Source organism: Ananas comosus, linkage group 8 (genome assembly GCF_001540865.1).
Source record: "Ananas comosus cultivar F153 linkage group 8, ASM154086v1, whole genome shotgun sequence".
NCBI lineage: Eukaryota > Viridiplantae > Streptophyta > Magnoliopsida > Poales > Bromeliaceae > Ananas > Ananas comosus.
Genome location: NC_033628.1, coordinates 6,607,706 through 6,632,577, shown reverse-complemented (window position 1 = coordinate 6,632,577; position 24,872 = coordinate 6,607,706). Strand labels below are relative to the sequence as shown.

Sequence of the window (24,872 nt, the reverse complement as noted above, 5' to 3'; positions counted from 1 at the left end):
TTTAGATATTAATTAATTAGATAAAATATTTTTAATTTAAAATTATAACTCTTATACCCCTTATTCCAATCTAACTATCCAAACACTATTACCTTATTTTTAAAAACAATCTAATTTTTATTTAAATATAAAATTAGTCTAATTTCTATTTATATATAAATATTTATTTATTTTTATAATAAATAATTTTTATTTATATCTGAACCAAACCAAAGCAAACCAAACCCAACGCAGTTTTTGGGTCCAACGTATTTAATATAAATATTAAAAAACAAACCCTAATTAACACAAAAAAAAAAAGAAAAAAACCTTCGTCGCCCTTTCTCTCGTCCTCTTTCGCCCTTTCTCTCTCTCTCTCTCTCTCTCTCTTTCTCGTTCGCCTCCGCTCCTTCCCTGCCCCGTCACCTCTGCAGCTCCGCTACTCCCGCTGGCGGGCTTCTACCTCTCGCTTGCCTAAATAGATCCGCTCCACAGCCGCTTACTCCCTGCGGATTGGCCTCAGAGGTGTTCATCTCTCTCTTCCCCCTTCCCTCCTTATCTTCTTCACAGTAGCAACGAAGCGCAATGAAGAAGAAAATGAGAAAGGCATACTTTTGAGTATTCTTATGCCCCTTCGTTTAAGATCTAACAGCTACGAATCTGTTTACCTGCATATTATGTGGAACAGAATGGGAGAAAATCAACAACATTTTAATTTATTTGTGTATAAAACACTTATCCACTTTTTTTTTTTTTTTTTTTTTTTTTTTTTAAATAAAATAGGATTATATCATATTTAAACTCTCTCTGTATTTTTTAATATAACAATATCCTATTTTACCTGATTAGCCTCTCTTGCATGTTATCTGAGAATAGGATGGAGTAATTATTATTATTTTTCTTAAAAGTGTGTTTTTCCTTTTTTTCCAAAGTGAAGATGTAAAACAGGTTACTATTTTAACTCTCTCTCTCTCTCTCTCTCTCACACACACACACACACACACACACACACACACACAACACACATTATGTGTGCAACTGTGCATAGGATGAAGTAAATTTTGTTTTTTTTGTTTTCTTTTACAATGCTTTACTCTGATAAAAGCAATTTCTGTCTGCATAAAACAGAGCCTTTTTGAATTTGAAAAGAGCCCTTAAAGAGTTTTTAGTGCTTATGAAATGTTTATTATGATAATATGATCTTAAAGAGTTTTTAGTGCCATTTAACAATTGTTGGAGGGTGTATTATATTAAAGACTTTCTTGTTTATTTCGAGACATGTGTGCCTCGCTCGCTCAGGCGTGCGTATGCACCTTGGGCCTTGCACCTGGGCTCCGATAGCCCTTTGTGCCTTGGTGCGCTTTGGGCTTTTTCAAACACCGGTGGGATTTAATTTCTACGCAGAGCGTCATGTACATTCCAGAGTCATTTAGTGCAAGTCTTGACATCTTCCTATTTCATTTATCCTTCTTTATTTCTCTAGAGGATGGCTGATGAAGCTTTCAAAGACGGTAGCAGTTCAATGCAAGAAGTCGGTGATGGATCAGACTCAACTATCGAAATCAATGTCAAAACTCTTGATTCTCAGATTTATAAATTTCGTGTTCGCAAAGATGTAATGTTCCTTTTCTAGCTGTAAAGTGCACTCTGATAAATTTAGATCTATGCTGTCTTCTTTTTCCCTTTTTCTACTTTTCGCTTGCGATGTGCGTCACAAAAATTAATTGTTAGCGTTTTTTAGCATTGAAGGCATAAGCAGAAAGGCTATATGTAATATGCTGATGATGCCATAACAAGTTCTGGCAATCTAACTTATTGGTTTAGCTTTGGTTTTTCATTTGGAATGCAATAGCTACGAAACATGACAAGTAAGGATAATGACATTGATTTCACCTGATTATGCCTTTTTGCCTATTGCTTAAACTTATGATGTGGTTGTTGTGCCATTTGGATTCCATTGCTTCAGTAGAGGGAACTGATCTATTCTTACATGTACTTTGGAAATTTAAGGCTGTAAACATGCTATCTTGTTTTTTAACCTATAACAAAGTTGAGAATGTGTTGAATACAGTAATGACAGTGCTAAGCATTTCATGTTGAAGATGTTACTGATGTGCGTATAGTTTTGACAAGTTATGAGTTTCTTTTAGTTTCAAAGAACTATTTTAGCTTTATTTGTTTTTGTTAAATTAAGACTATGAAGTATCCCTATAATACTTTTAATATATGTAGATTAGACTTAATTTAATGCAGTTTTCCATCCATGGAGTAACTTTGAGCACATTTTATATATTTTATTTATTGCTTTTCGAGCCTGTGGTCTGGACAGTTGCTCACCATTCGGATCGATGACCTAGTGACCTGGTGCCTAGTTGTGTCAATGTCTAGGCCTGGTCCAATAATTATGGTTTTGACTGAAACTCCAACTAGTATCCAATCACTCTATCTTCATTCGTGGATCTTGAGCGAGGACCTGAAACTAATCTAACAACATAATAGTTAGTTGAAACTTCAGCTTTCGTTGGTTATGATCTAGAACAAGCCCCTGAAACTAATCCAACAACATAATACTTTGGCCTCCTAGCTTTTAGAACCAAATCCAATATATTAATTGGTTATTTTTGTTCCTTCTATCATATTTTGATCTCTTTTGGCTGTTTTGGGGATACTAATACGAACCTTAACAATATTTCATATATAAGTGGCATAAAGTATAATTCTAATACATCAATATATTGGAAATTCAGGTTTACTTTGTCAGATTGAAACTACTTAATTTTAAGAGGTTTCAGTCAACATTTGAAAATAAAACCTGATACTGTTGCCACATTTACTATCATTATATGGTCCATATGCAGCTCACCTTCAGAATGAACAGCATATGACTTTGTGGTAAATTTTAGGCCATGTCACTGCCTATGCCATAATGCAAAAACTCTGTGACATACGAATATGGGATGCAACGGCTTGATAGTATGCTCAAGTATAATGTTCTCTTTGTGATACCAACATGACATATTGGCATGATAGAAAACATTCCAAGGTAGAACCAGAACATTAACAGCTTTGACGTTGTTTCTGTATCCATAGCTTTCTATTTTGGTTATTCTTTAGCTATTCTTTAGCTATTCTTTTCTAAATTGATCGCATTTTTCTTACTGTAAGCGGTAGCATATAGTAATTTGCTCTTTGCATTGGGGATAACATTATGTAATTTAATGAGATATTTTTAATTCAACACCTTTGTTTCGAACTTCTACACTGTTACAGATCATTCATTTTTGTGGCTCATTGGGGTTGTAGATCAAACAATCTGTAGATTAATAGCTTGGTTATGCTTGCTAATCAGGCTGGAGGCTCTAGTCACAAATGTCCTAAGCGGAGAACATGGGAATGAGAGAAATTTCCTATAGGTCCAACTGGGCTCTGTTCCAGATGCTGATTGCATTCCCTGAGTGTTTGTCGTTAGGGTTGTCTTGAGCTTGATGCAACCTAGGGATCATTAACAACTTGAGAGCATGTTCATATTGCCTTGTTTCTATAACGTTTAGAAACGAAACCGAAGTAGCTTTTCTGATGAATACAGAACACCTTTTTCGCTGAATCCTAGAATCTCTGCATTCCTGAAATGTCTTTATCTTTCACATCTTTTCTTTGCAACACTGCTTGTTTGTAGATTTGGCTCATTCATGCTAATTCACCTGATTGTACATCTATTGTAGTTGCCGATACCTGCTTTGAAGGAGAAGATTGTAGGTGTGACTGGTGTTCCAATGGACCAGCAGCGGCTGATATTTAGAGGAAAAGTTCTGAAGGATGATCACCTCTTATCGGAATATCGTATCCATTTTCTTTATGTACTTCTTTTTCATGTCTAACTTTTGAGATACATATCATATATATTTTTAATTAGCCTTTTTAGATATTTACATCTATTTAGTTCTTGTACTCATTAGTCCTCATTTTACTCAGTTTGTTTCTTATGTTAGAAAATTGACTTGTACTCTTCATTTTAGTTTAGTATTTATTTTTTCTTATTTTATAAGATTTAAGTTCTAATTATAAATTTGAACCTAAAGTTGAGCTGGGTTTAATTTGTCTTTAGAGTTTCAATTATAACAATTTATTATCGGAAATTTGAGCCTAATTTCTACATCATTATCAAAGTTTCATATTTAACCTTCAAGTTTGACGTCAACTTTTATTGGTCCCTACATTTTAACCATGTCAATTTCGTCCATATGTTTTAACAAAGAAAAGTCTAATAATGGTAGTGTTGGATGGTTGATTGAAAAGAAGGGCTTAATTATTATGCTGAACAAACTACTAGGACTAAAGTGTTGCAATTGAAAAATGAGGATGAAATTAAAATTCAGTTCAAACTAACCCAGGTGAAATTAAAATCCAGGTCAAAATGAGGATGAAGTTAAAATAGGGCCAAATTAATCCAATATTCCAATTTCAGGCTTCATTTGGCTAAACTTATCCAATTTTTTGTTTTTAAAAAACCCAAAACTCTTATGTAATTGAATGTTTTGGCTGATAAACTTCTTTGATAGTTAGTTTGCAAACTAATCACTTTTTTAAAAGAAGTGAAAATTAGTTTCTACTATGTTTATCTGTTTTGGTCAAGGTTGTAAATAGTGGATAGCGGGCACATAGCGTTTGGAGGGTCTCAGCGCGAAAAGCGGATAGTAAGCACCATAGCGGGCGCTATGAACCCATAGCGGGTTTCATGAAAACAAACTTAATATGTTTATGTTCCTTATAAAAATACATATAATTTTGAAGAAAAGACAATTAATCATTTCATTTTTTTTAGTATTGCAAGATTATACATATTTAATGTCATTATCTCTTATGATTAACTTTAAAATATTACGATTTAGCAAACCAAAAAGACATAAACTCAAAAAGGATATCTATGATCCGTTAACAATCTAAACAATTTGTAAATGGATGTCAAAAAGGATATCTTAGGTAGATGATTAAAATCTTATTCTCTATTAAAAAATGGATTGCCTCTTTAACTTTCAAACCCTTAGAAACAGGATTTGAGCTTTTATTTTACTTGAGAACCTGCCCCGGTTGGATGTTTTAACCCGTTTGCACTTTTAAGTTTTGGGCTCATAGTGCCCGCTTTCCGACTGCTTTATAGCGACCGCTTTAGCAAGCCCTATGCCACTAAAGCGGCTGCTATGAACCCGATCCGCTCAATTTCGCTTTAGAGATTATGGTGTAGTGGTAGCACATAAAATCCGCTATAGCGGCCGCTATGGCAGGCATAGTGGCCGCTATTTAAAACACTGGTTTTGGTTGCCGAACAAACTGTATTATCATACAGATTTCAAACAATTAGGCATTCATCCATCTGTTGACACATTTAACCTCATAGAATTTCAGTTAAAAGTAAAACTCAAAAATTCCGAGCGTCAGTAGAACAAAATATACAGGTTGATGTTTCTAGCTGAAATGTTCTTGTTGTGCATATATCTTCTCTAATAACCTTTATTTTGTATCACCACTTCCACTTCATTATGCTCTTGGTGAAAACAGTTTCCATTGTCAACAGCTGCATACTATTCCTTAGATTGTGTTCTCTCTTTTGTTTGATCATATCCATAAAAACAGCTGGGTGCTATCCTTCTGCTTTTTTTTGTAATACTTAAGATATTAGTTTTGACAGTGCTATTTTTTCGTTACTGTTTTTTTTGGATATCTTGATGTTGCTGGGTGTATTTAACAAAATTACTATTTCTTGGCACAGGATAATATTACCTGTTCTTCTCATACATGTCGTTTATTCTGGATCTTATAATGTGAGGAGATACAATTTTTTCTTTTGTTAAGCTTGTATATTTGGTAACCTTGACAAAGTATAGATGTGGAAGATGGGCATACACTGCATTTGGTTGCTAGACAACCAGCTCAACCACAACGTCCTACTGAACCAGGGGCAGCTTCAGAAGATAGCAGTCGTAATAATGGTAAATTTTTTTTTTATTCGGTTTTTTGACTCAAGTGAAGTTTAATAACTCTTCATGATTGGTCGTTGGCTAGTTGTTGTGCCTTGTCATTATTGCCAGGATCACTAGCAATTTGGGCATTAAATTGCAGAGCTTTCATTAGCACTTTCCTGATAAGTATTTTGATTTAATTTGATTTGGTCATGTTATTTAGGTTGGCCAATGTTTTTCATTTCTCTCTTTGCCAGTAGGAGAGAAATTCAAATTATGTGCTGTTAGTGTAAATGCTTGCTGACCTATGTCAGATAGCATGTTCACAGTTCACAGAGCTACCTTTTTTCTTGATATGCTAGTGCTTGCGGTCAGAGGGCAATATCATACAGGAGGACACACATCTTTAACAAACTACATTTTGACTTGTTAAAGTGCTATATCTTCTTAATTGTTTCATTCATCAATGCAAAAGACTAAAAATGTCCATGGACCGTGTTGGGTCTAGGTAGTTGATATACTGTACCCCTATCCTAAAAAGAAAGGTAGAAAAATATATATACCCTACCTATTTAACTTTGGGTCAGATCGGTCTGAGTACTTTAGTTAATAATATACCCACCGGGTCTATTTGAGCGGGTCTGGGTAGTGACTCTATACTAACTGCTTAAGTTCGGTATGGGTCGGGTCTAGATCGGGTATAGGTACCCGTATGCATATATATTTATAGACTTTATTAAACAATCTATGGACAAAAGTCCGGCTACTATATTCTTATAAGTATAGAGTCCTTTGTACTCAAGTTTTCGGCCATTAGATCTACCCTTTGATTATTTCCACCCGTTAGATTATACTATTCAACCAACCACCCACTCAACCCTAGGGGATCACTATCACCCTAACCGGGGATCACTATTATCCTAACTGCACATCTTTTCATCCAACGGCTGAAAACTTAAGTACAAAGAGGTCTATACTCATAAAAATATAGTAGCCCTAACCCTATGGGCAAACTATAAACTTCTCACTATAGAAAACTTGCGTTCTAATGAGTTGCACCCGGTCCAGTAAAATTCGTTCAAAAGAAAGATTCTAGCTGTAAACAGAGCAGCTAGGGTTTAAAAAATGATTAAAATAAAAAAATAAAAAAGGAGTAAACAGAGCAACTGGGGTTTCACTAGGATGCAAATACACAAAGACCCTTCATATGTAAGTCGTATTGAAGTTGATCCCTCAACTTCAAATCTTTTTTATTTACTATTGGGCATTTCACCGGGTCCGGGTCCTGGTCCCGGTCGAGGTCTGGGTACAGGTCCGGATTTGAAAACTCTTCCGGACCCTACCCATTAAAAGGTTGGTTTTGGGTCGGGTCCAAGTTGGTTATGGGTATAAAGTATCCGGACCCATGCCCAAAACTTTAATAGGTAATTTTTTTTACTGGCATACTATCCATTTTTTATCGGGTCTGGTTTGGGTCCAGGTAGGCTTGTCGTCGGGTATGGGATATCGGGTATTTTTGGACAGTTTTACAAAAGTCTCTACAATTATTGATTGATATAAATGTATCTATTCGTTTCTTTCGTTAATGATATAGTTTTTAACTTAAATCTTTTGTGTATTAAGGTTTTGAGTGAGTGACAATGCCGGTAGTGAATACTGAGAAAACAGAAGCATGAGATGCTTGTGTGATTGGTACTTTCTACCAGTCATTTCCATTTTGTTCTTCTAACATTTTCTTTGTAAGATTTTTGAATCAATGTTTTTTTCTTTTTTCTATCACATCCTTCTTTCTGCAGCAAATATTTTGGTCATTAACAACATTTCTTGCCACTAAGCTATTTCAACACTACATGTGTGAATGCTACTAGCTTGGTGGTTCATGCAACACATGGTTGATTTAAGGATGATTATGCATGATGTGTAATCCCTTGCTAGGTGGTATTTATTGGTGCCCTATGTTATCTTAAAGCCTTGATGTTGTCGAGCTTCTTCAGTGACAAATGCAATGATGCTTGGCATCGTGCTGACACCTTTTCTTTAGTTGAATATGTGGGTTTGATGAACTGGATCTTAGTTTGTTGAATTTATTGTTTTAAGTCCCTTTACCCTTTGTTGTATTTCTGGGACTGATCGTGACTAATCAAACTTTTCTGATAATTTGATTTGTCCGGTCTTGTGCATAAAAAGATCAAAACCTTGTAATCAGTATTGAAAAGTCATCATTGCATGAAATTGAGCAATAAAAGCATAATATATATAAAGCACGTGTGTATGTATATGTGTGTGTACGTGTGTAACATATCTATACAAGTGTGTATTTCAGCAGGACTATCTTGCATTTTGTGCATCTATTTGTAGGAAATGAAACGATTGGAAATGCACAGCAGAACAGGACGGGACAAGTTTCGCATAGTGTCGTTGTTGGGACTGTAAATATTGCTGACCAGGGCGAAGGGATGGGAGCTGATATTGCTAGGGTGCGCTTTCTATAATTAAATCTTAGTTGGTGGAAATTTGTCAGACTGCAGTATTCTATTTTACTTGGCCTATGAGTTATATCTTTTTCTCTTTGGGGGGTTTAAAAAATTTACACTTTTGTTTCAGGGTATTGGGGAACTTCTGCGTTCTTTGGGGCTTGGGATTCTTGCTCCTGCTGGAGGAGTTAGCAGCACTTCATCTACTTCGGTAAATACCATTTTCTTTAGCTGCAACTTATTATTGGAGACTTTGTCCCTCTTTGGCCTAGTTTCTAGAGTACTTTGTCTACTCCAGAAAGCAGCTACCATGCATTTGGCCAATAAAATGTATAGAGCTATTTGCTATGGCAGAACGCTGAAATGGTATTTCAAGCCCTAATTTTACTGTCCCATTGGAAGCATTTTGAACCTTATTCTTTACTCCTGCTATGGCAGGAAGCTGGTTTTTCTTTGCTTTTTTTATTTTTCTTAGTTTGTCGGTATGGATAGGGATGTCAATAGGTCGGATTCGGGGCGGATTTTCAAAAACCCGAATCCAAACCTGACTCCAAACCCGAAACCCGAACCCGAACCCGAACCCGACCCGACGGATTTTAAAGATCCATATCTAAATCCGAACCCGACCAAAAATCTGAAACCCGAACCCAAAAATCTGAACCTGAAACAATTATTTCTCTTTTCAATATTTCAAAATATATTACATTAAATCTAAATTTTTAAAACACAAATTCAATATAATATCAAATTTTTATATACATATTATATATAATGTAAAATAAATTTGGGTTCGTGTTGGGTTTGGGTCGAGTCTGGGTTCGGGTTGGGTAAAGTCAAAATCCATATCTGTATTCATATTCGTCGGGTTTTTGTTTTTGATATCCATATCTAAAGCCATATCCATTTAGCATCAGATAAATTCGCTCCGTTCGGGTTCGGGCTCGGATTCGGATAAAATTTTGGGTATCCATACCTATTGACATCCCTAGGTATGGAATTGGATCGTATTACTAAATGTTTTGCTTTCTATGAACAACATTACTAAAATGGCAATTATCCAGAAGCTATAGTCGTCCCAAACTAGTTTTCACGTAGCTTTAACGATATTTGATCCTTGCTTTCATGTAGGTCCCACCAAATGGTGAAACCGAAGGGCCACAGAATGCTGGTAGTAGAACTCAACCTGGAAATCCTGTGCAGCCAGGATTTGCAATTCTCAATCACCAACTTCAAATATCACCTCTTCTCCCGGCAGCATTATCTCGTCATACGGTAGACTGTTTCTTCTTATCTTTTTGTTAATTTTTTTGGGCATTTGATTTATATGTTCTTTGTTCAGGTTATTCCTGATTCCTTGGCTACCCTTTTGGAGTTCATCAATCGCATGGACCTAGCATTGCAGAACTATGGTAATGTCACACTTTTATGTATTTAGTGTTAAAAGGTATTTTTCATATTCTTTTAACCATGTTTAAATGTATTTTTGTGTTTGAAGGTTATCACTCTTCTGCTGCTACCAATGTTCAGCATCCACAGAGGTCTGATGCCGCTCCTTCTAGGTCAAGAGATCTACCAACTCCAGAGGTCTTGGGTTCAGTTATTGAGCGAGCACGGCAACTTCTTACTGGCAGTGCTGCATCTGCACTTTCTGTATGCTCTAATCTTGGTTTTTGTGAAGTTCTTTAATGTGGATTTATTTATCAAAAGGTAATGGGCTGTATTTGACATCTACTGCCATTTAGCAGCCAAAAAATTTCCAAATGGCTAGTCTTCCACCAAAAAAATAAAACGACAACCATATATTATGAAACCCTGTGATTATAGGGGCTGCACGTAATGCTGCTTTTTATTAGGCTTCTGTTTAGGTGTTTACATGATAACTGTCCCACAATTAGGCTGCATTTTTTCTGTGAACTGTCCCTACAATTTCTTTTGCAAATCATTTACCTTTTCCCTCATTCATCTCTGTATTTCCATGCTCTCTGATGCTGCAATGGTTTTTCTTCCCTATGTGAACGAATTCCATGTCATAAGTCTTGGTTGGGAACTCATTATAACGAAGTTACCAAGTAATTCGACATGAAGGTGGTGGGAACTGCTAAGACATGTTAGACTAGAGATGCTCTAAGAGAACGATCCATAAATACAACGAAGCTTTTTGGTGGATTAGTTATTCATGTACTCCTCTTCAGGCTAGCAACATAATTTAGCTTCAACACTTTATTTCTTCCACATAAATGGATGAGTACTTAGGTCATGCTTCATCTATCAAATTCCGTAGGTTCAATTTAGAATTTAACTGAGGAGATTGCTTTGATGGTTGGGGACAATGTGGGGGATTGGGGAGTTAAGGGTGGAGTGGGACTTGGTAAATGGCTGGAGAGTTAGGCCGTAGGTGGGCTTGGGTGGGCTTGGGAATTGACTATAGAATTTGGCCAGAGGTGGGGCTGTAGATTAGGCTGGAGAACTGAGGGAAGAAGAGCCATGGAAAAGAAGATGATCATTATTAGAAGTTTTCAGGGAAATATTTATGGGCGTAATGTTGTCATTTAAATCGACCTTGATAACTTTCCAATAGTGAGTGCTGGGCAGTTGAGAGTGTGGTGCAAGGGCCAATATTTCAGAGATTTAGATGGATATGTTGGAGTTACTTCAAAGTTTGCTGCCTGTTTGGATGCATGAACACCTTCTTTGGTATATCCCATTGATTTACTCAAGAAGCATGTAGTATTTGGTAGATGAGGAGTGTGATCAAAATTGTCCAAAATGGATATCATATTTAGCCTTTTGAGTTGTTTTTTCCAAGTAAGATAAATTACCTCGTAGGTCAAATATACTATCTTATCAAATCATGGGTGCGAAGGCCTTTCAATGAGTAAAAACCAAACTCCTATCTTCTATTTAGGCAAGAAAATCTTCATACCGAGTATGTTGGATGTCTTGTTTTGACATCCAAACAGGGCCTTTAGGAACAGGAAGCAATTTTAGAAGTTTACAGGATATGTAGTAATTAACCCAATTTTCTAATGTAGTGATTCGACTTTATTTGTAAGCACAAGAAAACTGAATAGCCAAGTGAAAAGAAAATTTCTATGGTCATTTTCGCTAAAATTCTAAAGTGGAATTGAACTCCTTGATTTGAATCTACCTTATATCTTGACCAAGTCATATTGGCCAGTTCAGTGATATTAAAGATGCTAGTAATAATTCACAGAATCTGTGCTCAAAGTGCAAATGTTTCTTTGACCTGTTGTGATTTACAAATAATTCGCAGCTCCAAATTCAGTGTTCGGTAAATATTAACTATGATAATTTGGCGTCATGAAATATGCACGAAATATTCCATTCTCTAAATGATTATTTCAGCATATTGCACAACGTCTGGAGGGAGAGGCCACTTCAATTGATGCAGCTGTGCGGACTCGGATTCAAAATGAGGCGATGCATGCAGGACTAGCTATGCAGCATTTAGGTGCTATGCTTTTGGAGCTTGGTCGGACAACTATGACACTTCGCATGGGGCAATCTCCTGTATGCTAATTATTTATGTTTGTTTATAGTTTGAGTTCCTTGAACCATTAGCTGATTTCTTTTTTGAATGGTGCAGGCTGAATCTTTTGTAAACTCTGGACCCTCAGTTTATATATCTGCTACAGGTCCAAATCCTATTATGGTTCAGGTTGCCGTTTATTTTCTCTACTTCCTGATATTAGAAATTTTTTATTGAGCAATTTTTGCATCAACATATTGCTTTCTACTGCAGCCTTTTCCTCTTCAGACTAGCTCCTTGTTTGGTGTTAGTCCTACCCCTTTTGTAAATGGAGCTACTGGTCCATTGGCTGGTGGAGATCCTTCGAGAAACATCAACATCCATATTCATGCTGGTGATGAAATGTTATACCCCTCTAACCTTTCTACTGCGAGAATTTGTTGTCTGGATGTGGTGCACTGTGGGCTGATCCCTAAAATACAATCCTTGATGTTTTAAAGTGGAGTTTTAAGCTGTTGGGCATGATCTCCAACACCTAAAGGGCCTCCATGTTAAAAAAATCCTACTTTTTAAAAGCCTAGTTCTCACGTAACAAACAATAGCTAGCCATTGACTTTTTGGAATAAGTTTCCCAGAACTTCCTATTTTTCATAATAGAACATTTAGAGATTTAATGGACATGGTTTACATTTAGATTCTAAGGTCTCTAGGGTTAAAAATATATGGGGCTGCTTTGTGTCTGAAGTGGTGGACCAGATCCAGGGATTAATTTCTCTTCTAGTAGGGTGGTGGTCTAAAATCTTCCTTACCAACAGGTACTTCAACAACTGGTGGTGGTTCAACTGCTGGTACAAGGACAACTTCAGGTGATGCTGCTCATGGAGAACAGCCTAACATGGAACAAGTTGCCCAAGGTGGAAATATTTCAGGTGATTCAGCTTCTTCAGTGCGAGGGATGCCAGCAAGGACAGTGGTTGCAGCTATACCGGCACGCTCACCTGCTGAGAGTGGAAATCATGTTCTAAGTGTTATTTACCCTATTCAAGTGAGGCCTCAATCACCATCACTCCCTAACCAACCGGCCCCTCAGCCCAATGCGGCCGTTGTTATCCCACAAACTTTCTCAGGGCCTGGTGGTATCCCTGCGGTAGTTGCACAGATTAATGCACGCGCCACTAGTGCTTTATCTGGGAATGTGCCAGGCCAGAATTTATCATCTTTTACTTTAAGAAACGAAGCACAAGTATCTCATCCAACTGTGAACATTGGAGCACAACCTGCTATTACATCTAACCCATTTCCTCCAACTTTCTCAGAGGCAGGTTCTGGGTCTGCACTTTCTGCTTCAACAAGTGCACAGAATGATAATGCATTGTCCAGTGCTACTGCAGGGAGTAGCTTGTCATCTTCATCATCAAACACGATTGTGCTTGATAATATTAATCGCGGTGATTCTGCAGCTGGATCATCAAATAGGGAACATAGTGATGTTCCCTCCAGTTCATCAGCTGATAAGTCGATGGAGAAAAATTCCCAGCCAGATGGACATATGGGCGCTTCTCGACCCAGCTCTGAAAGTGATATGCCTGCTCCCTTGGGGTTAGGTTTTGGGAGTTTGCAGCCTAAGGTGATAAAGAATGTCAGCTTGCTATATGAAACGTTGAAAAGTGATATTCAAATTTGGTTAAATTTTTATTTCTTGTTTTCTAGTTTTCAATGCTTGCATTAGATATCTTATATACTTCTCTTTTATTGTCTTCCTCAGAGACGCAAACCAGCAAAACCTAGCGGGAGTGAAACCTCTTCGGTAAATCAAAATCAGCAATCAATCACTAGGGGCCAGCAGATTCCGCGATCTCTTGTGTCACAAAGCTCCGATTCAAATAGTCCAATGAATGACCAAGGCTCCTCCATTCCAACACCGTCCTCTACTGTAGGACAAGCCAATGTTAGCAATATGATATCGCGGGTCCTCCAGACCCCTGTTTTCAACAATCTTTTGACAAATGTAGCCGAGCAGACTGGCGTCAGCTCGCCCACTGATTTGAGGAGCATGATGGAACAGTGCATGCGGAGCCCTGCATTAAGGAGTGCGCTGGATGGTATGGTTCAACAGGCTGAAGGACAAGGTGGCGGCGGCCAAGAACTTGGGAGCATGTTACTCGGTTTGGGTGGTCAGGGTGGGCTTGGTTTTTCAAGGATGATTCAGCAGATGATGCCTGTTGTCTCACAAGCTCTAAGCGGAGGATCTCCATGGGCTACAGCGGTCAATGGTGTGCAATCTGAACCTCGGCACCTGAGGAATGATAGTAGAATTTGTCAATCTGACATGTCAAACAACAGGGATACTTTGGTACATATTTATACCCCATTTAGGCGTACTTTTTTTTAATTTTTTCTTTTTGGTCTTAAATTCCGTATTTTTAGGTATAGATTGCTATGTCAGCAAAAAATAGTTCAGCATATCTTTGGTTCTTTATTTGTTTCCCTCTTTTTCCTTTCTTTAAGGAAGAGGAGAATGAATGAAGAAATCTTGACATTGAACAATGCCTTTATGTGTTATGCACCAAAATTGCAAATAGAAAGGTGGAGTGAGCTACTGTGCTTCTTTGATAGTCACTGCATTTAGTGCCATTCATTTGATTGACTTGGCAAAAGTCAAAAAGATGGATGCGTGGGATTCCCTCATGCAGTCACTTTGACATTATAGTTGCTTTTTGATGTGTCTATGATGTCCAAACTAGGTAGTCTGTGTTTTGTCTATTTTTCAAGACAATCTCTGAAGTCAAAAGAGGCTTCTATATTTTAGTTAACTTATGGTGGTGGCCTACCAAGGACAGGACACACTTAAGGAAGGTAATACACCAAATCTAATCCTTTGTTTGGATGGAGAGAATAGAAGAGAAGAAAATAAAAATGAAGGAGAGGAGGAGAAAAGAAAGTATTTTGCTCTCATGTTGTATGGATGAAGGGAAGAAGACGAGAAAACTAACACTCCCTTTCTATCCACTTTTCAAAGGGAAAAAAGATCAACCATCATGGAAGGTCATTTTCTCTTCCTCTTTCCTTTTCGTTCCTCATGTTTCAATTCAAACAAGATAAATGACTCCCCTAACTTTCTTTTCCTTTTTCGCCTCTCCATCCAAAGGGAGTGTAAATAGCTGGATCTTCTGCCAAGTAACTGAAACGGAAATTGAGTTCAGCACCTGTTATTCATTGAAACGAACAAGAGAGAAAATTGCAGAAATTTGTTGGGAGATCAATGTTTTCCAACTTCCAGATCAGGAAATTCTGTCTTCTTCTGATCTTTTACTTTGTCCTTACGTTTTATCCTTTAATTACCGTCCTTTTCTTTTCATAAGAGGGAGTGTTTGATAGGAAGCTTTGCATTTTACATGCTCCATTGCGTTGCTTCTGGATGTCGAGCACAGGAACTTGCCTTCTCTAGAAATTGTATACAAAAAGCATGTGATAATTCATTTACTTGTTGCTTTTGTTAGTTTTTTACCCAAGCCTTTTCTTTCATATATTTCTCCATCCACCTAATCATGTCCAACATATTTAATTAGGAGATAAAACATGGTCCTCGTCTAAGTGTCTACCTAATATGACTGGTCATTTTTTATTTTTAAAAGAGACTGACAAACTTGACAACATCCACCAGCTGATTTTTTGTTCCTTTTTTTATTGATATTTTGTGTTCAGATTGATCTCCATCAAGCTTGTGAAAGAATTGCACGGCATGATTCCCCTGCAGATATTTTTCATGCTGTGCTTGAAGGTGCTGGTCGTCTGAATGGTGAAGATAACAGCTTCCATGATCTTGCTGGGGAACTTAGTGGGAATACAGAGCTTGCAAATGTACGTATTATCTCTCCGTTTTGCATGTACATCTTCCAAAGTTTTCATGCTTTTGCTGATAATCGGCTATCTCTGCGGAGCACGTCTTAATAAAATAATTTCTTTAAGCATTTTTGATTTGGCATCTTGCAATTGAAATTGGCTATCTTTGCTGCATCTGCGGAGCATGTCTTAATAAATAATTTCTTTAAGCATTTTTTATTTGGCATCTTGCAATTGAAATTGGCTACCTTTGCTGCAGTTTGTTGCTGTATAGCATTTAGTATTTTGATTAAAGGAAAATGCTTGCTGTACACCCCAAAAAGGGGTGTAAATCTTACACCTCTTCATTCTAGGTTTTACAAATCCTTTGGATTTTTAATATTAAAAATAAAAATAAGTTGACAAGAAGAGAACCCTATGTTTTACGGATACTTCTATAAGCTTCGTGTGTCCGTGTCGGAATCGTGTCCGACATGGTCATGCCATGAACACGCGTTCGGCGCAGGTCCATACCGCATCCCGTTAAAAAATATATATATCTAATTTTATTTTACTTATATAAATATATAATGTAAGATAATAAATCTTTTGGTTTTTGATGAATACATTCAAATTTTGTTGGACAATATAAATAAATTATTCTTAAAACATATGAATTATTAATGAGAATTTTATTGTGCGAAATATATTAATATTTTAGTAAAATTAACTACTAATATATAATAATATATGTTACTATATTAATACTATTATGTTTTATTAGCAGTGTCTATGCCGTTTCTGTGTTCTAATTTTTTTGAAACTGTCGAGTCACCATGTTCGAGTCATGTTGTGTTCCGTGTCTCGTATCATAGTCTGTGACGCCTAGAGAGAACCCAAAATTTTTTCTAAACCTTAGGATGGAGGGTTGTAAGATTTGCACCTTTTGGGTGTACAGATAGCACTGTCTTGATTAAAACTATGAGGCTCGTATATCCTCTCTAGAAACATCCTACAAATTCAAAATCTGCTTATTCATATGATATACCATAGATTTGTGTCATGTTTGGGTCATGAATGACACACAATCTCTAGTGCTGGTTAGTGAAGGCAGTTTCTAATGGTGTAGAGCACAGTGATACTTGTCTATTACATCAGAAATCATAGCTAGGAAATATTCAATATCTTTTGTATAATCTTATGCTAAAAAGGCAAACATTAATGTATATTATTTTATTCTCCATTGAATGAGCACTATGTCACGGCCTTAGCGTTTCTGTTCGCAAAGCCCATGCGGCGCCCACCTTCCTGCTCGAAGATGGGCAAGCCTTCGTCCTTATTGCTAGTCCGAACCTTCGCGTCCTACGACTAAGTATGCAAAGAGAATGACGCAAGAGAAAAAGGCAGAGGTTCTCTCAAAAAGCTAAGTACTACACTACTTAGAAAATGAGAATTACAACTCATATACACACTCTCTCTTGTGTGTTTTGACCTTAGCCAAACCCCACTACTTATATGCTCCTAGATACAATGAACCTAGACACACACTAACTCTCTCATTATGAGATACATTAACTCACCCTCATAATGAGCCATAAGCCCAAAAGTCACTCCATAACTCATGAGAGTTTCATAACCCTTTGAGTTTTCATCATTGATGGGAGAACTACAAAACCCTTTGTCTCCCCACAGCGGTTTGGATTTGGGTCTCCTTGACAATCCGATTCAATCCATTTTCAACCCGTTTCGCTAGCAGAGTTGGGCCACTGTCAAGGAGAAGTCAGCGGGAAACATTTTGTCCGTGACAACTAGCTTTGAATGTACCAGGAATTAATATGATTTGTCTTCCAAGTGTGATCGAGTCATCTGATATCCCTATGTTGGCATAGATCGCTATTGTAGACTTTTGGTTCTTATTTCCTTGTTGAACTCTAACATTGGCCATCTATTTGATCTGAAGTTCTGAAAGATAATGTTCTTTGCTTCCCAATAGGAGTAGTCATTGCTTGATGGCTTTGAGACTGTTAAACGTATTAACTTTGCCCAAATAGAAGGAAATGTGACATATGTTGGATACCAAAGATCCTTTTTTGTGATCTAAAGTTAGATTTGCTGCTACCTTCTTACCATACATTTTAATCTACCAACATACTATAGACCTAATCTTTACTAGTTTTATGAGTAATATAATTCTCTTTTACTTGTGTAATGGTCTCATTCCATTTGCCGAGGTAGCAACTGTTGTTCCTAGAACGCATATGTTATGATAGTAGGACATCTTGTCTCGTTTTATTATTGATTTTGACATCTGTGGGCGCTGCTCACCAACAAATGAGTATCGAATCTTTTTCATGCATATAGTTTTTATTTTTTAACAGTATTTGAAGTGATTAAAGAATAATTCTTGTTGCATTTTGTTTGATGCCTCTAAATTCTATATTACATCCCGTCAATTTTTTTGCTCTTCTAGGAATATATGAGTATCTTGCGCAATCAAATTCACCAGAGGCTGCAGTCAGAATCCAACTCCGAAAACAAGTCATAAGATCCATATTTTTTACTTCTATACAAAGCTGATCCTCTTTTTTGTCGCATAATTTGAGATGCGTCTTATGAAGGATTTGTTAAACAAGATTTTTTCAGCCCAAACTTGGATTTTGCTGGATACTGCAAGTGTTTAAGTACAGTCTGGTCTCGTCTGTTGTGAAAAGTCTATACTTATTATCACCATGGGGTTACGCTAGATGTGCTTTCATAAATGTCCGTCTAGTGTATTACCATAGATACACCTTTTGTAAATGTGTAACAGCTACTTTAGGGTTTTATATACTCGTCATCTTCTTGGGAACTTACGTGAATATTTGACAGTTATCTAAATGTATGACTGCCTTGAAGATTGGCACATACCCTAAGATGTGCTTTTGAGATAATATATCATCTAATTTTGTACATTAGATGATCCCCAAGAGATAGCGGCTTTGGTGTTTTCTGTGAATGATTGTGAAGAAAATATTGTGTAATAATACCTGTGGCACTTGAGTGTGAGATTGTGGGAGGCTTATTTTTCGTCGTTAGATCTGCTGCTAACATCTCATTTACGCATAAAGTTGGATCTAAGTACTATTGTCAGGTGGCCTCTATGCCAACATTGAGGGGCTAGCGTAGGTATTTTCACGGTCAGCCAAAATCTATTCTAATTATGCATGCATGCGTGCCTGATGCTGTTGGACCAAAAAGGAGTTTTCAGTGTAGTCCGTAGAGGTAAACTTTTCTCTTTTTGTGAACAGGATCGAAGAAAAAAATATCTTCTACTGAATTGCCGCAATTAGTGCCACGTAGTATAATTATTAAGAAATATGCTGATTATATCGTATGCCGAACCACTGCAAAGTATAATTTATTAATGCTGACGTGGTATGGTATAATATCGCGTGCTGAACCACTGCAATTTGCACGGCGTCGTTATAACTTGTGGAAACAATTGTACTTTTCCTTAACCACATAATGCATTCTTCGCCCAATTCCGAGGGGCCCTAAATCCCTCAGCTTATGCTACAATGTTATTTGTTTTTGACTTGGTTCCTTTTGCTTGTTAGGGCATACTTGGTTACACGGAAATGGAGAGCTCTTAATTTTAATATTTGGATTTATTTTTAGAGTTGAATTTCCACTTTAAATCTGATTTAAAATCATGAATTTAATTTCACATTTTGAATTTTATTTGTAGCTTCAAAATTAACACAATTTTTATATTCAAATTTCCAAATTTATTTTTAAATTTAAGGCTTAAATTTAAATTATTATTCAAATTTAAATTGTAGTTTGAAAATTTAAATTTAAATTTAAATAAAAATATTCAAATTTAAATTCTATTCAAAGTATTTATAGCCAAAAAATTTCAATTTGAACTTCGAATTCAAATTATTTCGAACTACTAAGTTCAAATTATCTATCGAAACTTGAATTCCAATTTTAAATTTATTAGTTGAAATTTAATTTTAAAATTTAATTTCAGTTATGAGTTATAACGTAAATTTTCAATTCAAATTACAAATTTAATTGTATGCCTTCAATTTTAATTATAAATTTAACTCATATTTAAATTTAAATTAAAATTTAAAATTTAAAATTTAACTTTGCATTCAAATTTAGATTTAGATTTAAATTTAAATTACAAGTATCAGTTGTTTGTTTATATTTTTCTCCCCTTTATTTATAATTAAATAATCAAAACCACAAAACTATAATTTTTTATTTTGACTTTGCACCCAACCAAATAATATAATTCAAAGTTATTTTTATAATAGTCACTTTTATAAAAATAATAATTTTTTTATTTTAACCACTCTTAGGAAACCAAATGTACCCTTACTAGTATATATTGTAAGTCTCAACCAAACTTTAATTTGGGCTGGGCGATGATAATATTGCAAATCCATAACGGGAAGTAGTCATAATCTTAAGAAAGATTCAAACGTGTCATCTCCCGGCTATAAGGTAAACATTTAATTTCAGTTGTTTGATTTTATGCATCTCGAGAGGATCCCGTCGAGCAGCTTATTTCTGTGCCGGCCAAAGATAAATGGGGCCCCAGACCCAGACCCAGACCCAGACCGAGATCCACACGCCGTCGAGTTGAAAGTTGCCCTTCTAGTTCCAAACCCTGTTCTGAAAGTTTTGGTCTCATACCACCTAACCCGTTTAAAGGTTATCGCACTTCAACTACAAAGCAACTAATTCATATATAATAGGTTAACAATACTAAATATTATACATATTGGAATTCGTCCACATTTGGATTTATTTAAAATATTTCTAATCCATATGGGATAAGAAATAAATATTAAAACATATCTAAAATATTCCTAATCCATATGGGATAAAGGAATAAATTTAAGAGATAGATTCTAATCTGTTCAAATTTCTATCTATATGAGATTCAGTTAGAATAGGATTAGGATTAACGTCTTTTTTATGACCTATAAATATATGAGATATTGGCCACATACAAGATGCAAGAAAAATTAATATAATCTTTCCATAAAATTTTCTCTCTTGGGTTCGCTTTTGGACACTATCAGAAACCCTAAGAATTTGGGCCATGTGCTGCGATGGACTCTAATAATTGGTTAAGGAATTCGTAAAACAAGACAGAGATTAGATCCTAATAATTGCAACATAAATTTTTTTATAAAAAGATATGTAAAAATCGGTGTGATTTTAGCATTTTGTTTTGGATATTAAAATTTAATTTTATCAACACTACATATATTAACAAAGTTATCAGAATGGGATTGATTTGAGATGGGTGCCAATCTTTAAATACAAATCCGCTAGAAACCCGTGACAAGTTTGAAATCTTCTACGCTATGCCCATCCTGTAGCTCATTTCAGTCACCTTATACCCACCCCATTCAGAGAGGCATTGGGACAATGCCATCCGATTAACCCCGTCACCAGTGCGTGCACTAAAAACAGTGAGTATTGTAAGGCAAAACAACTTCACCCAATTGCATGCTTTCGCTAACTTTAATTCCATATCACTCACGTTTCCTAGATCCTTAAGTCCTTGCCAGTCCTAAGGGTCTGTAGGTCCATTCTTATTCTTTCACTTTGGCTCTGATATCACAATATCTGTCATGCTCCGAAACCGATACCAATTTCGGCCGGCCCGAGCACGTCAAACAGATGCCGAACGGACAGAGTTTCTCCTGCTCGCCCAAGGCTTATCACCTGTACATTTTCAAGTAGAGAAAAGTACTAGTGGAAACATACACAAACGGCTTACACGAGGGTAAGCAATAGTCATGAGTGAAAGAAAGGAAACTAAACATCTACACAAGTACTATGATTCTCTTGTGATCACATACATTGCATTTAACTTGTACATTCATAGTTCTTTACATACTTTTCATCATTTCTTTTTACATCACATTCTCCTCGAGATAAATATTACATTCTTTTCTTTTACATCTCAATTCATCAAATACAAAGATGAAGTAGGGGAAATGCTACTACAAAATGCAAACCCAACTCGGGTAGTCACTGACTATGGCGCGATACCTTTACCGCAGTCGCTCGTCGGCTTGCTCGGTCCCGGCTCTGTGGAAAAAGTGGGGTGAGAACTACAACGAAGTTCCTAGTGGGTTCGGCCCCAATCTTACTGACTTTCCCACTAGGTCTAACTCAGGCATAATAGAAAGAATAAGCTGAAAAGTAGCAAACTATACAAATGTAACTAATATGCTTGAATAATGCGATAAAAAATGATGCTCAATCTAACTCATGAAGAATGCATGGTCTTTGTTCTTTGTTCTTTATTCTTTCGTTCAATCTCAAGGCTAATCCGGGGGTATCGCCTCATTAACTCACCAACTCAAAATCCATGATCGCAGGCCCTCAGCTTTCTCCCGCTAGGACCGTCCTCTGGGGAACAGCACCAACCCAGTGATGACAAACTCCGGAACGCATCGCCCGAGGGAGAGCTACCGCCCTCGAATAAGGACTTATAGCGAGTATGATCAATCCTTAACTCTAAGGATGTTCAGTTCAATCTGTTCCTTAACTCTAAGAAATTTTGCACAAATGGCCCTTAGCTTTAAGGTTGAATGTCATTGTGTCAATCTCATGTTCTTTGCATTCTTTACTTTGACCATGTCACTACACTAACTCTAGTATTCTTTGCATTCTTTACTTTCATCATGTTTTTACACTAACTCTAGTGTTCTTTGCCACACATTTAATGCTATCTTTAGCCATTGTTCTTTATGCCACATTTTGTTACTAACTCTAATAATTATCATTCTTTAATGCCACACATTTGCTAACTCTAGCTTTTATCTTTCTTTATACCACATTTTGTTCTCTCTGATGCCACACACTAGCTCTAGTGTTCTTTACGTCAATCTTTATGCTAACTCTAGCTTTCATTCTCACATTTCATTGTCTTCATGTCATATGTCACTTGTTCTTTAACTTTACTTAGTTCTTATCTCTTTTACATGCACATATAGAGTTATTACATTCTCATTGGTCCTCGACCATCTCATGATGCACTTAAACTCACAAAATGCAAACATTCACATATTTATAATCTCATTACCCTAATTATGCATGCAACAATGTACATAAGTATGCTCAAGAAGTGACACATTAGACATAAAGGTAATTCCAACAAGTTTGGAGAGCACCACCCACCTCGTAGGCTTTCTTAGGTGTTACTGTGAATTTCTCGGGATTTTTAGCCACCTAGTTCGCTACCTGCAGCAAAACGAAGCCATATTAGGCCACTTCGCTCATAACTTTACATAGGCTTTTCGTAACGTTAAACCGAGCGCACAAACGCATCGAAAATACCCCAAATTAGGTTTCTAGATGGTCAATTTCACTTTGGAACCCTCACAAGCAAAAGCCCCAATTTGGGTGCCCTAGCTCCAACACATATACAAAACCTAGGGTTTGATCTCATTAGGAAGCAAAAGAGAGCTTCAATTACTCTAAGGTTCTATAGAAACCATTATTAGCTCAATCCAAACCCTAGTTTGGGTTCTACCATGAGAGGGGAGGAAGCTTACCTGTAATGCACTGGACCTTTGCAAATTGCAAGGTTCGAGTGATTGATTGTGTTCTGGGCTTTTCCAAACATTCTGGTAGGTCGTCGACAGTGTTCCGACCTATGGTTCGAGTTCCGAGAATGGAGGTTTTAAGCTGTGCACCAAAATCCAAAAAGTTAGATTTTTGGTTAGCTCTCGGTTAGCTTTCAGAGGGCAGTGTACCGGTACAGACTTGATGGCTGTACCGGTACGCGGTGATGGTTGTACCGGTACGCGGGCCTGTGTACCGGTACATAGGCTATTTCCCAGCAAACCTGAGGCTCGAGTTTGGCTTTTCGTGGGTGGTGTACCGGTACACAAACCCGTGTACCGGTACACAGTGCAGAGTGGGCTGTTTTCGTGGAGGGGTATTTTTGCAATTGTTGCAACCCCTATATAAGTGACCCCAGCCCCCTTAGACAGGGTTTTGAGCCCTAGTTCTGTGGAGACAAGGTGAGACTCTCCCTCTTTGAGTTTTCTTTCCATTTTTTCCATTTTTGATGGATTTTGGTAGGTTTTGATCTCCTCCTCCTTGCTTTTCTTGCTTCTTTTTGGGTTTCCTCCATGAGAGAAGCCTTGAGCTCGGGATTGGAGCTTTGTGGAGGGAGGATCTTCAACCCCATTTGGATTGGAGCCTAGTTTGGAGCTTCTAGAGAGGTTAGTAACATGTATTTCCCTTTTGGTACATGTTTTGATGGTTCTTTTGATCGAAACCCTAGATTTTGGATTCTAGGGCTAGAAATGGGGATTTTTGATTTAAGGGCTTTGAAACCTAATTGATGGGTTTAGAATCTTTGTTTAGGTTAGATTGGAAGGACTCTAACTTCCCTTTTGAGATCGAGAGAGCTTCCTTCGCAATCGGTGAGTTTTCTTCAACCCTAGCCCGGAATGGTTAATGATTGAGCAATCTGTTGTTCGTTTCGTTTGGATAACACTTGTTCCTACATCCTTAGGGTACTAGGAGGCTAGTGGACACTTTCGTTCGGCGAAACGAAGAGTTCGAAAAATCGGTGGGTTTGGCTTCGTGGAAAAGAGGCAAAATGGCCCCTATATTCTCTATACTTGTTGTAATATATTTTTGAATGCATTTCTATGCTAATTGAAATTTATTTGAATTTTACAACACTTAAAATGCATGCCTTATGTGTAAGTTAAATTTCACTCTATACAGTAGAGTAATCAGGGTTATTTTCATGCATGTGAGGAGTGTTCATATGGACCAATGGGATTCTCGTCTTGTATGCTGAATTAGCTCATATTCGCGTATTGGAAACATTATACTATGTTTGGACTTAGTAGCATGAAGGGTCATCAAGAGGCACTTGAAACTAGTAAACTATGAAACCGCAACATAGAGACATAATGTTAGGCCATTGTACATCTACTATATATTCCATGTTAGAGACATGATGACATAGAGATAGGCCTTTGGGACATTCGATACATTCCATGTTATTAGCTAGACATGAGGACTTGGTACTTGTGACAGGACATATGACTACTTGCCATTGTGCTCATTCGCACATGCTTGTGAGGGTCGCTCCCTACAAGCCGGCAC

At 36.9% G+C, this 24,872-nt stretch overlaps 1 protein-coding gene across 2 annotated transcripts; it reads left to right on the top strand.

The window, feature by feature from the left end:
• On the top strand, positions 295-18,767 carry LOC109713689 (large proline-rich protein bag6). Of its 2 annotated transcripts, none has more exons than XM_020237864.1 (16): positions 295-504; positions 1,463-1,546; positions 3,702-3,819; positions 5,862-5,966; positions 8,295-8,413; positions 8,541-8,621; positions 9,539-9,682; positions 9,750-9,819; positions 9,906-10,060; positions 11,777-11,941; positions 12,018-12,089; positions 12,174-12,294; positions 12,716-13,527; positions 13,666-14,253; positions 15,606-15,761; positions 18,193-18,767. In XM_020237864.1, the coding sequence occupies exons 2-16, from the start codon at positions 1,466-1,468 to the stop codon at positions 18,265-18,267; spliced, it is 2,862 nt and encodes a 953-aa protein (XP_020093453.1). In that variant the 5' UTR covers positions 295-504; positions 1,463-1,465; the 3' UTR covers positions 18,268-18,767. The 2 variants fall into 2 exon arrangements, with proteins under 2 accessions (XP_020093453.1, XP_020093452.1); XM_020237863.1 differs by having other exon boundaries at positions 1,463-1,594.